The sequence below is a fragment of the Octopus bimaculoides genome, chromosome 13 (genome assembly GCF_046866305.1).
Source record: "Octopus bimaculoides isolate indiv1 chromosome 13, ASM4686630v1, whole genome shotgun sequence".
Taxonomy (NCBI): Eukaryota; Metazoa; Mollusca; class Cephalopoda; order Octopoda; family Octopodidae; genus Octopus; species Octopus bimaculoides.
Window position 1 is genome coordinate 56,613,422 of NC_142940.1, and position 16,155 is coordinate 56,629,576.

The window sequence follows — 16,155 nt, forward strand, 5'->3', positions numbered from 1 at the left end:
TTGGTAACCTTTTTTCTTCATAATCGCTAAAAACATTATCGGAATCGCCACTACCGCCAAGAACAACCAAATAAATCATATCCTTACCAAAAAAGTTTTTAAAATAAGGAAGCATACAATGCCTATACAGAACCCTAGATATACAAAAAGACAGGATGATCACGGTTGGAACACTTTTGATCGAAGCCAACAGCGTCATCAAAGATGGTTATTTCATTATTGTTTTAATTGTTTTATTGTTTCATTATCTCTAACCGTCGTTGCATTAAATTATTGTTGTCGTTTCTGTTCCTGTGTATTTATATGTGTTGTGTTGGTTTGTTGTAATTATTGTTATTGTTATTGTAAGTTCGTAAGAGCATCAGCGGTTGACTCTATTTTCACATATAGGGGACACGCGCACACACACATGCACACAAAGACAGACGCACGCACAAACACACACACACTCACATGCACGCACTCACAGACGCCTGCACAAACACACAGATGCAAACACACACACACACACAGACGCAAACACACACACACACACAGACGCAAACACACACACACACAGACGCACGCACAGCACATAAACATATACACACAGGCGCACACACACAAGTGCACACATACACACATAGACGCACACACATACACATTCACAAACACACATTTAATTATGTTGTCCAACAAGAAGAGCAACAATAAACATTGCATATGTCATCATCATCATCATCATCATCACCATCACCACCACCACCATCTGCATGATAAAATAACTAAGAAAATTGGTCCGTTGGTGTTGGATCGTCTTTCGGCCGACTTACCTGCACGCCATAAGGATTTGCTCGATAAGACCTACCTTGGAGGCTACACAACAATATCATCATCGCCGTCGTCGTCGTCATTGTCATCATGCCCACCACCACCATCATCATTATATTAGCATCTTCGTCATTCATCGTCGTTGTTGTCGTCACCACCATCGTCATGATCGACCCATCATCATCACCATCCACAGCAACGGCAACGAAAGTCGCAAAAGATTTGACAAGACAGGTGAGTGAAAATCGTACAGCACAGTGAGTGTTCGGTTAGCACTCAGTATTTTACCTGGGTGGGGTGAGAGCAGTAGCCCCATGGTAACAAGAGGTGGGTGGTTAGCACACAAAATGTTGCCCCACAATCGTCTAGAAGAAGTCGGGTTCGAACGACAGAAGAGCTGGGTAGGCTTTACCCGTCGTTTAACGAAATCTAACAATAGCAACAGTTGTGGTTTCTCATCTGATTCAACATGGAGCCAAAGTGATTTTTCTCAACGGTAAGTGGACAAACTGTTTGTGTGAACGCACTACACTACACACACACGAAGTGTGTGTATAAAGCGCGAAACTGATGGGACATTCTGGATATGGACTGAAGAATAAATCGGTTGTGAATGGTCCATGTATCTTGTCCAGTTTCCTTCTTATGTTATCGTCTAGTTTTCTGTATGTTTTTCGTTGGATTTATGCTTGCTCTGTTTTCTCCTTGTTGTGTTCTTGTTCAACCATTGATTTATATGTATATAATTGAATAAGATGGTCAACCATACATATATATGTATGTATACGAGGTATGTATGTATGCTTGTGCGGTATAATTGTCATTATTATCTGTATTTGAGTATATATATATATATATATATATATATATACTTACCTTACCTATCTATCTATCTATCTATCTATCTATCTATCTATCTATCTATCTATCTATCTGTGTGTATGCGTGTGTGTATCTGTCTGTCTATGTATGTATGTATGTATGTATGTATGTATGTATGTATGTGTCTTGGGTGTCACATACGTAGCCCGAACGGAGAGGGATCGAAAGATTCGAACCCTCTCCGGTTACCGGTATATGGTTTTTCAAAAATATATCTGCATGAGTATATGTATGTTTATGAAGATAATTTTCGCAATCACTGGACCCCCAAATCGTATCCATTCTATTGCGTAGCATTTAAAACACTTTTTTTTTCATACGGGGTCGAATCAAAGCTATGTGAGTAAAACTGTATGGAGGTGACATTACGGAAGCTGATCAAAGAAACTCTATACGTAATGCAAAGGTCCAAGCTTGTCACACTATGTCATGTTGCATGTGTTTGCGATATACGTTAAGGATCCAAGTATATGTGGAATATTCAGCCACTTACTAAATAATTTAATAGGTGGGAAGTTCAGTCGATCGAACAGCTGGAATACTCATCGTCGAAACAGACGGAAATCCATTAATTTTTTTACTCTGTATATGTGTGAGGAAAATATTTTGACTGAATATCTGTCCGGGTTGGATGTTTTTATATTAAAAATGAAAGAGAAGAGAGAGAAAAAAAAAAGAGAAAGAATAGGTTTGTTACATGTTGTTACATGTTGTCTGCTTTTATCTGTGTGTAAGTGCTTTTGTTTTATCACAGCAGGTTGATAATAGGAAGGAAAAAAGTGCCTACGCACACACATACTCACACGCACACACACACACACAGAGAAGCGTTACTTTTTTATTTACAGATCAACACTGACAGCAATGACCTGGTTTTGCATAATGGGTATATATATATATATATATATATATATATATATACGCATGTATGTACATATGTATGTATGTATGTATGTATGTATGTATGTATGTATATATATATATATATATATATATATATATATATATATATATATATATATACGCATGTATGTACATATGTATATATATATATATGGGAGATTATACAAAAAATAACAACAGACGAGGACAGGTGGTGTAAATAACAAAAGTATATATTAGTATGACGCTCGGGAATACGGAAAGTCTTTGACGTTTCGAGCTACGCTCTTCAACAGAAAGAATACGGAGACAAGGAGAAAAACACGGAGAAAAAAAATTGAATAGTGTTCAGTCAACGGTCACAAAAAATAACAACAGACGAGGACAGGTGGTGTAAATAACAAAAGTATATATTAGTATGACGCTCGGGAATACGGAAAGTCTTTGACGTTTCGAGCTACGCTCTTCAACAGAAAGAATACGGAGACAAGGAGAAAAACACGGAGAAAAAAAATTGAGAAAAAAAATTGAGAAAAAAAAATTGGAGAAAAAAAATTGGGAGAAAAAAAAATTGAGATATATATATATATATATATATATATATATATATATATATATATATATATATAACAGAAAGGGAAGAGTTTCGATTATCTCTATGTGGTGAGTTGTAACGCAAAAAAAATAAATAGGTGAAAAATGGTGAAAAAAAATAAAAATGTTGGACTAACGATTATGGTTTAAATATTATCACCAAGTATATACTTCCTGACTATATAAAAGTACAAACATACATATTGGCAGGCCTTTTGTTTGGTTTTGGTGAGGCCTGCATGAACAGGTACTGAGGTGCAATGTAACGCGTAAAATTTAACAATGGTAAGGTTGGTCTCAATAGTATTCTTGTGCCCAAAGGAGCTAAGGATGTGAATTAGGTCCTTCCTAAGTCTATTTAGGGTATACCCATTCGCACCTCTAGAGATGGCTAAAGCATCATCTCTGTATAGACCGAAAAGGACTGATGGCAGCGTCTTTGTTAAGGTGTCCACTATATACAACCCTTTGAGGTCACAAATATCAGAGCTGTCTAAGTCTCCCACTGCCACATCGAAAGAGCCCTACCAGGTTAGTTTGTTTGACCCAGGCCAAAGGTCAGTTTGTTTGACCCATGCCAAACCTTTATTGAACAGTAGCATTCTCCTAGCATGCATAATTATGTCTATGTTTCTATTGCAGAGTTAACAGAATTTCTATTCATATAGATAGGCAGACAGATTGTTGACTAGTATATTACTAGTTAAACTAAATAACAGGTCAAAATGTTATTGTGAGTGTGTGTGTGTTTATCTTTATTTAAATTATCAAGATAACTAAAAGAATGATTTCGTTTTTGGATTTGGTTTGCAAGATTTTTTATGTGATTTCGTGTGTTGAAGCATATTCTGTTGTGTCTGGGGAGAGTCATTTTCTTATTGTGCCTTAAAATTTAACACACTCACCGGAACGAAAATTTTAGGAAAATAAAAAGAAAAATAAGTGGAAATTTTACCGGTGAGTGTGTTAAATTTTAAGGCACAATAAGAAAATGACTCTCCCCAGAGGTAAAAGAATGATGAAATCAGTTATAAGCTGCATTTGCTGGTGATTAAAACTTCACTGGAATAACTCTTTCCTTTTGAACTGAAAGTTTTATTTATTTCAAAATTGTTTATGTATATGAAAAAAAAAAAAAAAAAAAAATAACCAAACTTTTCAGACAGAAAATGTGTGTGGAAGTCACAGAAGGCGTAATTATAATTGACTCTGATGATTTGATTTGAAAGTAATTGCTTCCTATGGGATATTTGCAACATGATGATTGCTACTGAAAGTAACATTAAATTTCTTGCATCGTTGGAATTAATTAATAATCCAGCAGTGTGTTGTAATGAGCCAATGTGTTTGGTGAATTGCCAGACATGCTCAGATGGAAAACCTTAGAGATGTTGTACTTGCATGCTTTATTGAATTATTAGCCGAGTTTTTTTTCTTTTTTTGTCTGTGGCTCTCGTATCCCACTGCTTCACCCCGGATAGGTTTATCTGTGGTGGATGGCAATTAACTGCAAACAATCTGTTGTTATGGAGCTGGTTGGTATCAAGTATAGAAACAACAGTTAATTGGTATAATGTCTTTGAATTCAGTTGCATTTAATAGCAAGTTTCCGGTTAATGCTGATTATTACTGATTACATTATATATATATATATTTTTGGACTTGGATGGTCTCATACCACATTCACACAGGTATTTCTACAAGCAATTCATTCATCTCTTCCCTTATAACGCCTCCCTCAAGTCCTGCATTAATCTATGAGTGGACTGGAGTAACATGAAATAAAGTGCCTTGCTCAAGGACATACTGTACTGCCAGGAATTGAACTCACGATCTTAATTCTGTGAGCTGAATACCGCTAAGTCTTTTCTCCTCAGAATGATCGCTCTCTGGAAAGCCCTTTCCCTGCTCATGTTTTTCTTGCATCTGTTGACTTACAACTGTTCATAAGGAACATTTATTATGTCAGTCTCACTAGTAATGGAGGACTGTGAAAAACCACAAGCACAGTCCCTTCATCCAGAAAAAGAAAAAAAATGATATTCTGTTGGTTACGATGATGAGGGTTCCAGTTGATTGGATCAACAGAACAGCCTGCTTGTGAAATTAAATGTGCAAGTGGCTGAGCACTCCACAGACACATGTACCCTTAATGTAGTTCTCAGGGAGATTCTGCATGACACAGAATGTGACAAGGCCGGCCCTTTGAATTACAGGTACAACTCACTTTTGCCAGCTGAGTGGACTGGAGCAATGTGTCTTGTTCAAGGACACAATGGACTACCAAGAATTGAACTCACAACGTCATGGCCATGAGCCGAATGCCCTAACCACTAAGCCATGTGCCTTCACTTCCCAAGCAAACATGCCACTGCATAACAATACCATCATACAACACCATACTCATTCACTATACTGGTAATTCTCTGTCTTTTTGAATTTGTCGGACACTCAAGACCAAACCAAAAATTACTGGAGCACTTTTTGTGCAAAGCAAAAAAATTACTGACACATTTCACACAGAAATTAGAAATATAAAAGGATTTAAAGTTAAAAATTTAGCAAAAATATAGAAAACCATTCTTTTTTGTCTTATTAATCATACATCGTCATCATCATCATCATCGTCAACATTTAACATCTGTTTTTAATGCAGGTATGGGTCGGATGGCTTGACAGGAACTTGCATGGTCAGGGGTCACACCAGGTTCCATCGTCTTTTTTGGCATGGTTTCTATGGCTGGATGCCCATCCTAATGCCAACCACTTTACAGAGTGTACTGGGTGTTTTTTTCGTGGCACCATCGCCAGTGCGTTTTATACAGCATCAACACCAGTGTCTTTTATGTGGCACCAGCGTTCACACCAAAGTGTTTTACATGGCACCTTGGTTTTAGGATCTCAGTTCTGTTATGGTAGGCAGGTCTTCTTGAGTACAGTAATGTGCCACATGTATATCTCAGTCCTATTCTTTTATTCTTTTACTTCTTTCAGTAGTAGTAGTAGTAGTAATATAGACAGAGCGACAATATAATGTTATATGCAAAAATCTCAAGATGGAAGATGTGGAGTTACAACTTTATTACCTGTTCTTTGAATAAAATTTCTCCTCTGTCCTTCCAGAAACACATTATTGTCCAATATGAGAACCAAGTCAGCAGCATATTCCTGCTTCCAAGAGCAGCAAAGCTTTCATTTTGATGACACAACCCCATTTTCAAGAAGTAGCATTCTTCGAACAGAGCCTTGGTGAGTACCTTGTTTATCGAGCCATCGAAGAGCTAATAGTTACAGTTGGACCATGTTTCACTGATAAGGTTTAATAAGACTGAAACATACCAGGAGTTGTCACAGTACTATTAAAGACCACAATATTTACTCCCTACAATATTCCATATTTAATTAATTTTCATTAATTTAAATTTTGGAGTTGTCTCCCTTGCTTCTTGTTTTATTTCTCATTTAGGAAATTATTGTTTTCTTTACTCAAAGAGGAATCTGTATCTGTTTCCAGTCCTTTTATTCTTATCGATACTGACCATGCTACTATTATTCTGGCACAGTCCATCTAGGATTACATTATCTTATGTATCCTTCTTTTATTGTAACAAAACAAAAGTAGATTGTAATTAGGTTGTCATTTTCCGAGCAGAGGGACTACATAGAATCTCTGTTGTTGGTTTGTGATATTGCTTGTTGTTATTGCAGTGGTGGCGACAGATGTGGTGGTAGTGATGATGCTGACGATTATTGGATGGTGGGAGATGTGTTGGTTGTTGGAAGGGTGGTGGTGATAGCTGCTGGAGTAGTGTTGGTCGTGGGTGGTAGTGAGTAGTGGCGGAGGTGGTTGTTCTTGGAGTGGTAGTGATGTATGAGGTGGTGGCGGTTGTAATGTTGATGGTCGTTGAAATATTGGTAGTGGTGGCAGTAGTTGTTATAGTGGTGGTGGTGGTGGTGTTGCTGCTGGTTGTTTTGGGGGTGAATGGTGGTGGCAGTAATGGTAGTGGTTGGAGGTAAGTACTTTGGTGGTGGGGACATAATGGTTGAGATTGAGGAGGTGATGTCACATGAAAATACCTGTTCAGACACGTGCGCTTACGTGTGTATGCATGTATGTGTTTGTGTGTGCTTGTGTTTATATCTACTGATGTGTGTATATCTATGTGTGTATATATGCATAAATGTATATGTATGTGTTTGTGTGTGTGTATAAATGTATGAGAGCAGATGTGCTTATACATACTTGTGTATATGTGGGTATATATATATATGTGTTTTGTATGCTTACGTGTGTGTGTATGTGTGCTTATATCTGCATGTCTATCTGTGTGTGTATGTATGCATATATTATGTGTGTGTTTGTGTGTGTATGAATGTATGAGAGCTGATGTGTTTATATATGTTTAGTGTGTGTGTATATCTTTTGTATACTTACATGTGTGTGTGTGCTTATATCTGCTTATATGTGTATGTATGCATATGTGTATCTGTGTGCGCGTGTGTATGTATTTGTGTTTATGTGTATGTGTGTGTATGAGTGCTGATATGCCCATATAATGTACTTATGTGTACTTGTGTGTGTGTGTGTGTGTGTGTGTGTGTATGTATATATGTTTGTGGTGTAAATGTAGTGAGTTAATCTTTCTATCTGTATGTTGTTGTTAGGTCCCCAAGTCAAAACTGACAGAGCAAACTTACACTCAAAGCCATTCCACCCATGACCACCCTGTAATTTTAAAAGTATCTATGACAACAGTATCTAATGTGTCCTTTTCTTTTTCTAAATCAATAGGTTGTGTGATTTGAAGGAGATTTAGGTGTTATTTCTTGCAGGCTGGCCAACCACTTAGCAGTGCACTAAGTTTCTACAGCTGGATACCCTTCCAAATGCCAACCACACTGAGAGTGTAGGGGTGCTTTTTACATGCCACCAGCACAGGAGCCAGTCAGGGGATACTGGCATTGGTCAAACACACACACACCGTTTCTGTGTCTTGTGACACTATGCATTTGTATATCTATAAATGTAGTGTGTGGGTCTTTGTACATCTATGTCTTCCATTGAATATATATATATATATATATATATATATATATATATATAAATATATATATGTATGTGCTTGAGAAGACCTGTTGAGACAAGTAAAACCAATATCGTAGCTGGGGCGGGTGCCTCCTGACTGGCTCTTGTGCCAATGGCATGTAAAAAGCACCATCTGAATGTGGTTGGAGGCCCAACCTTCCGAGTTCTTTCACAGGGATTAGAAAAACCAAAGGACTGCTGCAACAAGAGTGTGAATCCGAGAGGGGAATTTGTTGAATAAAATCATAACTGATCCTCTTGTATTTTTTTTTACCGAAAGCCAGGAACTTTCCAGCCCCCCCCCCCCCCCACCTCATAAGCTGATAAACAGAAATTGATAAAGTAAAAAATAAACTGAAAAATACCTCCTCCAGTTGATATGATTAACTGAAATCCTTCAATGCTGCCACATGACCTTAGTTCAATGAATGAAACTGATAATGTGTACGAGAATGTTTGTGAGTGTGTGTGTGTGTGTGTGTATGTATGTTTGTGTCAATGAGTACTTAATAATTTGTTTTACAGACCAATTCTACATTAAGCTTAGACAATGTTTACTTGGACTGTAAGACCAGTTTGTGTTGATACACTGCACATACACATATACTCATATGAGTGTGTGTGTATGTGTATATATATATATATATATATGTGTGTGTGTGTGTGTGTGTGTATATATATATATGTGTGTGTGTGTGTGTGTGGACACGCAATGGCCCAGTGGTTAGGGCAGCGGACTCGCGGTCATAGGATCGTGGTTTCGATTCCCAGACCGGGCATTGTGAGTGTTTATTGAGTGAAAACACCTAAAGCTCCACGAGGCTCCGGCAGGGGATGGTGGCAAACCCTGCTGTACTCTTTCACCACAACTTTCTTCCTGTTTCTGTTGTGCCTGTATTTCAAAGGGGCCAGCTTTGTCACACTGTGTCACGCTGAATTTCCCCGAAAACTCCGTTAAGGGTACACGTGTCTGTGGAGTGCTCAGCCACTTGCACGTTAATTTCACGAGCAGGCTGTTCCGTTGATCGGATCAACTGGAACCCTCGACGTCGTAAGCGACTGAGTGCCAACAATATATATATATATATATATCTTTTACTTGTTTCAGTCATTTGACTGCAACTATACGGAGAGCCACCTTGTAGGGTTTTAGTCAAACAAATTGACCCCAGGGCTTATTTTTTTTAAAGCCTAATACTTATTCTATCAGTCTCTAATGCTGAGCCACTAAGTTACAGGGACTTAAACACACCAACACAAGTCATCGAGTGTTGATGGGGGACAAACACAGATACAAAGACACACACACATAGATATATACAAATAGATATATATACGACAGGCTTCTTTCAGTTTCCGTCTCCAAATTCCCCTGACAATTTACCTGTTTGTCTGTGTGTCTGTGTTTATATATATGTAGCCAGTCTAAAGAGGGAGAGGTACTTGTCACAGTCATCTCTTTAACAGCGTTGTATCTCAATTCAGCACTGGCTTAATGTATGGATATTTGTATTTGTGCCATAGTGAAACCGCAACCCCTACTGATTACCAAATGTCCATGCATAAAATCCTGTGATTAACTATTTCAGCTTTTTCTAGAATGGACAAGAAGCCAGTCTGCTTTAGACAGCATTGCCAGAAAATATGGCACCTACACTATATCTACTAAGTAAACTAATCGACTGAGAATGAAGTACATTCAGTAAATCTAAACCACACACTAAGAATTAGCATGTGATGTCAAGATAAGGACACACACACACACACACACAAATACATTCATATACATAAATATATAAATACATGTATCATCATCATCATTATCACCACTGTCATTTAACATCTGTTTACCCATGCTGGTATGGGTCAGATGATTTGACTGGATTTAACACTTCACAAAACTTCACTGTGCTCCAATGTTTGATTTGATGTGGTTTCTCTATGGCTGGATGCCCTTCCTAACACCAACCACTTTATAGATTCTACTGGGGCCTTTTCTTTTTGTGGACCAGCCTGCAACTTTCAAGATCAAGGGCCCAAAGAAGCCCCTATAACTGGAGGAGAACAGTAGAGAGAAGGTGCAATGATTGTCAGTAGGATGATGAGAGAGAGTAAATTATGAAGAGAGGAATAGACTGACAGTTGTGAGAGGGTGGCAGTGGAGAGACTAACATAGAAGACACTATTTGTGGGAAGAGTATGGATGGAAAAGAGGATAGGGAAGGGCTTTATGTCAGGGGTTTGTGAGAAAGGGAGGGACAGAGTACTTGATGTGATAAAGGCTCTTGAGTAGGGTGTTCCCAGGTTAACCTAAATTATAAGGGCAAGTATGAATGGAAAGTGTGAGAGAAAGGGAACATGAAAAAGATAAATGGAGGCTCTGAGGTATTGAGTAGAGGCATATGGTCAAGTGGTTCGGGTGTTGGACTCATGAGCATAAGATTGTGGTTTCATTTCCTGGACCAGGCAATGCATTGAGTTCTTGAGTAAAACATTTCATTTCACTTTGCTCTAAATCCACTTAGCTGGCAAAAATGAGTAATCCTGCAACAGACCAGCACCCTGTTCAGGGGGTAAATATATATACACTGTAGAAACTGAGAAACCAGCCCTTGTGAGTCTATAGGTCTCAAGAAGGATGCTTTTGTTGAGGTATGGAGAGAATCATTGATGGAAAGGGAAGGTGGCTGTGGAAGTGGGCCAGAGATGGAGAAGTGAAAGTGTATTGAGGTGATGGAGGAACTGTAGGGAGAGGATGGTGAAAGAAAATGAGGAAGAATATGGGGGAGCAGTGGGTAAGTGCAGTGAGAGCAGGGAGTGAAAGTGATATTGGAGGGCCCTGTAGAGGTAGGGTGATGAGAGCATCCCAGACATGGAGGCTGATGGGAGAGGACAGTGAGAGAAAATGGTAGTGGAGACAGTGAGAGAAAATGGTAGTGGAGACAGTGAGAGAAAGGAAGGCTGGAGAACACCTAAGTGGGAAGGAAGAGAGGGTGAATACAGCAAAGAGCATCGAGGTGAGAAGCAGACAGGGAGAGGAAGCTGTTGTGGAGTTGAGAGGAGGACGACAGGTGAGAACAGTGAAAGCATCCCAGGCAGGGAGATTGAGGAGAAAGGACAGGTAAAGAGAGGTAGGGGAGGAGCAGTGGATGAATAACTGTAAGAGTCTGCCAGCTACCAACACTTCCTTGACTAATGTTTTTTCTATCACGCTTGCTTGAAAGAACAGGGTTTTCTCCAGTGTGTCACCAAATTACAATCAATTGTTGCCTACCTTGTGAGGTTCACTTTCTTGAGATCATGTTTTTCATGGTCCTTTTCTTCCATAGTTACCTTCCATTTTCAGTGCTTGATACTTGAGCTTTTTTACTGTGTCCTGTCTCTATGAAGCTTTTGGTCAGTTGAGGACTAAAGTAAAATACATTTGCTTGGTGGGCTGCAGAACCATGTGCCTGGCATGGCTGTGTGTCAAGAAGCTTGCTTCTCAGCCACATGGTTCTAGGTTCAGTCCCACTCTGTGACACCTTGGGTAAGTGTCTTCTATTATAACCCCAGCCTGACCAAAACCTTGTGAGTGGATTTGGTAGACAAACTGAAAGAAGTTTCTTATATATGTGTGTGTGTGTGTGTGCCACCTGGGCAACGTTGGGTATCACTAATGCAAGTATATTATAAAAATGGTTTTTACATTTAATCTTATCAGTTACTTATTTGGATTAATTTTTCTTGTTCTGTTTCTTCTTCTTCTTCTTCTTCTTCCCACCCAGCTCTCTTTTAATATTTAACACCATGTTTCATGCATACATACATACATACATACATACATAAATGCATGCATACTTACATACACACACACACACATACATATACACACATACATATACACACATGTATATGTGTAGCTATGTATTCTGATTTGTTCCCTAATCTATCTGGAGGCAGGAGAGGGTGTATGACTCAGTTAAAGGTTAATCTGAAGTACTTGAGATACAAAACTTATCATGTTTGATTTATGTTTTATATTTACCTGCTCACCCCCACATCAGTCTACCTCAATTCACTGAGAGATGACCTCCAGGCAGGACCCATAATTTCAAAACCAGAAGCAATATACACTCTTCATCGGTAAGGTCTGGCCTGGGTCTGTTATTGTTGCTGCTGTTGCTGTCATTGTCACTGTGGTTTACCTAACAACAAATTCTGAATGTTGGATTTACATTTGTCGCAAGGAAAATATGAACGGAAAACAAAGAAAGAACGGCTTCTATTTCCATTGAGTGTGTGCAAATTATAGTAAGTAGAGAAACCAGCTGGTAGATTGATTTTCTTTCTGTTAGTCAATGGTGTGCTGCTTATGTACTAACTCTGGTATATTTTGTGATAGCCCCTGGTATATCAATTATGCATTCCCTGTTTTTTTTTTTCTAATAGCCAATGGTGAATGGTTATATATTCACTAAACTACTGGTATGAGGGGGTGCTGAAAATTCCTGGTTTTAAGGGTATCATGAAAAGCCTGGTTGAAGGCCCAACTTTCTGGAGGGCTGCTGCAATAAGTGTAAATCTGAGAGGGGAATATGTTGGTTAAAACCATAATTAACAAATCTTCCTGTATTTTCTTTTACCCAAAGCCAGGAACTTTTCAGCACCCCATCGTATATTTTGTGATAGTTACTGAGTTACTGGGTATGGTTATGTTATCACTGACCAATGGCTTATTTTGTGATAGCCACTAATGGGTTTGTTTTATATATACACTGACCAGAAATATATTTTGTTACAGCTACAGGTGAGTTGGTTTCCCCACCCATTTTTACGCATTACTACCTATCCCCCTTCTTGTGTGTGTTCCCGTCTGCTGCCACCTCCTCCTCTTCCTCCATAATCCACTTCTACTATCTTTACATTACCCCCAAACTGAGACATGCCATTACCCCCATCTCCATCTGTGTTCACCATTCACATGCTTTCAGTTCCGTCCTCAACTCCACCGGCTGATATTCTCCTTTTACACCCTCACAAACCTACTCACCCAGCCATCCTCAATTATCCCCTCACCTTTCATCTTATTGTACCTCCATGGTGTGTCTTGATCTCTCCCATACTTCCTCCCTTCCCTGCTGGGGTCGCCATGCATATCCTATACAGCAACTCCTCCTTTCACTGCACTTACCCACTGTTCCTCCATTACCTCAACACACCCTCAGCTCTCCATCTCTTGCCCACTCCCACCACCACCTGTTTTCATCAATAATTCTCTCCATACCCTCGTTAAAAGCATCCTTCTCAAGTTTTATGGACTCATAAAGGCCAGTTTCTTGGTTTCCATAATGTGTGTATATATATATATATATATATATATATGTCATCACCATCATCGTTTAATGTCTGCCTCCCATGCTGATATATACATATTTATCCCCTGGACAGAACACTGGTCCATCACAAGATGACTTAGTCTTTCATCCTTTTGGGGTCGATAAAATAAGTACCAATTGAGTATTGGGGTTGATGTAATCAACTAGGTCTTTCCCTTGCAGTTTCTGGCCTTGTGTCAAAATTTGAAACCATTATCATTATTATTATTATTATTATTATTATTATTATTATTAATAACATGGCAATCTGGCAGAATTGTTAGCATGCTGGGTGAATTGCTTAGTGGCGTTTCATCTGTCTTTATGTTCCAAGTTCAAATTCCGCTGAGGTCAACTTTACCGTTCATCCTTTTGGGGTTGATAAATTAAGTACCAGTTGTGCTCTGGTGAGGGAAGGGGGTTCCACCAGAATGTAAATTCCTGTGACAATTGTATGTTAGAAAGGAGCTTCTACTATAACTTCATCAACAAATTCTGTCCCATGCAAGCATGGAAAAGTGGATAATTAAATGATGATTATGATCACGCACACACACACACAGATATGCATATAAGAACTAATTAGAGAATTCTAATTTGTGTTTTTTTTTTTTTTAATTGTCGTTTCAGTACAAACCATTTACAATCTGCCATTTCTTCATCTCCACTTTTCTCTTTGGCATCACTCGATGAGTCTCAGCAACTTCGAAACATTGACTATGGCAAGGATTCATCTGCGTTTCCAGTTTCAGACAGACAACCATGGCACATCGACAGGATGAAACACAAAAATAATCGCAGGAGAACTGGTTCTTTTACTGTTTCTGTTTCTATTTCTCTGTTGATTATGAATCCCCGTTGAGATGATATTTTGCTGTGAAAGTGTAGGAGTTTGTTGTTTACAGGGAGTTAGACTATCAGTGAATCCTCTGTTGACAATTGACAGCAAGATAAGCTGCCACAGATCACATGATTCCAAAGTGTGCACATATGTGACTGGGGAGCACATGTGAACTTGTATTCTCACCGAAACTCTGAACATCAACTCCATACTTCTACAGTGAATGATGTCTGCACTGTTCAACGTGCTTGCCCTCCCAGTGGGGTGTTGTTATCCATTACAGCCTTGACTGTGGCTGACAGATTTGTGAGACTTACCAAATTCAATTACAAGGCTATAGCTGAAGGCACTGGCCCAAGGTGGCTATGGAAGAACTGAACCCAAAACCATGTGGTTGAGAAGCATGCTTCCTAACCATACAGCCATACCTGCACTTATACACACACACACACACGTTGGTGTATGGTTAATTAATTCTAGCTTGAGTCGACTATGTTGGTATGTGACTGATACTAGCTTTAACCAACTGTTGGTATGGGGCTAGTTGACACCAGCTTTAGTTGAATATGTTGCTATGTGGCCAATACCAGCTTTAACTGACTATGCTAATGTTTTGCTGATACCAACCTAGCAAATAGAACAATCTTCTGATAACTGCCTGTAATTCATTCGTGGGACCAGGCCTACTTTCATTAATATATATGGTTTCTGGTAAGCTGGTCATTCATATCCATTGATGATGTTAAAACAAATAATTGAGTATTTTGAAATAGAGCCACTCCCTTCCAGGTTGACAGAGTTAACTAACATGATTCTGGTTCTCGTTACAGTTAAATGTGAAGAAGACAACAGTGGTAATTTCTTGATGGTATGGAACCGTTCCATACCTTTGTGTACCACAACCAGTTCTACCAACAATACTGTTTCATGCAACACCAATATTAACAACAATAACTGGAGCTTCAGTCCCACTATAGAGTCATTACAACATTCAACCAACACCAATTCTCAGGCTGGTGAGAGAACTTTCTTCTGTCATGGATTTATAATGATGACGATCGCTCTCTATATAATATACATACATGCATGTATACACAAGCACACACACATATGTAAGATCATGGAGGCAAAGGCAAGAACGAGTACTTGATACCAAAGGGTTACAGTGTTTATAATTCTTATTACTTAAGTCATAGTCAGCACCCAATATAACATTTAGTGTTTTCGGATCTTTTTTAAAACGGGGGCCACATTTTTCATTAATGTTTTACGTAGTGTTTTTGGTACGGAAAGACTTTCAAACTTCGTATACTTATCTATTTTGTGTTATAGAACAGAAAAATATTTTTGTATTCGAATTTATTTCATGTAAAAAATTGTCTTATTTCGATAATTTCAACCAATCACTGACAAGTATTCAGTTGTTTACATTTACTCCTTTGGCTGATTAAGCGATGTAAAGCGTATTTAATCTCCATACCTTCGTTTTATTTGCTTTTTTCATTTTAAATTTGCTTTAACCCTAACCCTAACTACATAAACAAACGATTCTGAAACAATTAACCCGAACCCTAGGGTTAGGGTTAGGGTTAATTGTTTCAGAATCGTTTGTTTATGTAGTCGGCACTTAATGTATATCGGCTGAATGGACGTCAGTGATTGGTTGAAATTACAGAAATACGACAACTTTAACATGGAATAAC

General features: G+C 38.6%; 1 protein-coding gene across 6 annotated transcripts in view; it reads left to right on the forward strand.

Moving 5' to 3' along the window:
* The first annotated feature begins 70 nt into the window (after nt 1–70).
* The window catches only part of LOC106881565 (uncharacterized), a 17,676-nt gene continuing 1,591 nt past the window's right edge, over nt 71–16,155 (forward strand). The window contains exons 1-4 of one of the 6 annotated variants that reach the window (XM_014932017.3): nt 71–207; nt 6,292–6,417; nt 14,242–14,420; nt 15,283–15,468. In XM_014932017.3, coding sequence (XP_014787503.2) covers nt 6,311–6,417; nt 14,242–14,420; nt 15,283–15,468 — 472 coding nt within the window. In that variant the 5' untranslated portion in view covers nt 71–207; nt 6,292–6,310. Of the gene's footprint in view, nt 208–590; nt 1,307–3,294; nt 3,700–6,291; nt 6,418–14,241; nt 14,421–15,282; nt 15,469–16,155 lie in introns of those variants that run through there. The other 5 variants (XM_014932015.3, XM_014932013.3, XM_014932016.3 and 2 more) reach the window with 5 other exon arrangements.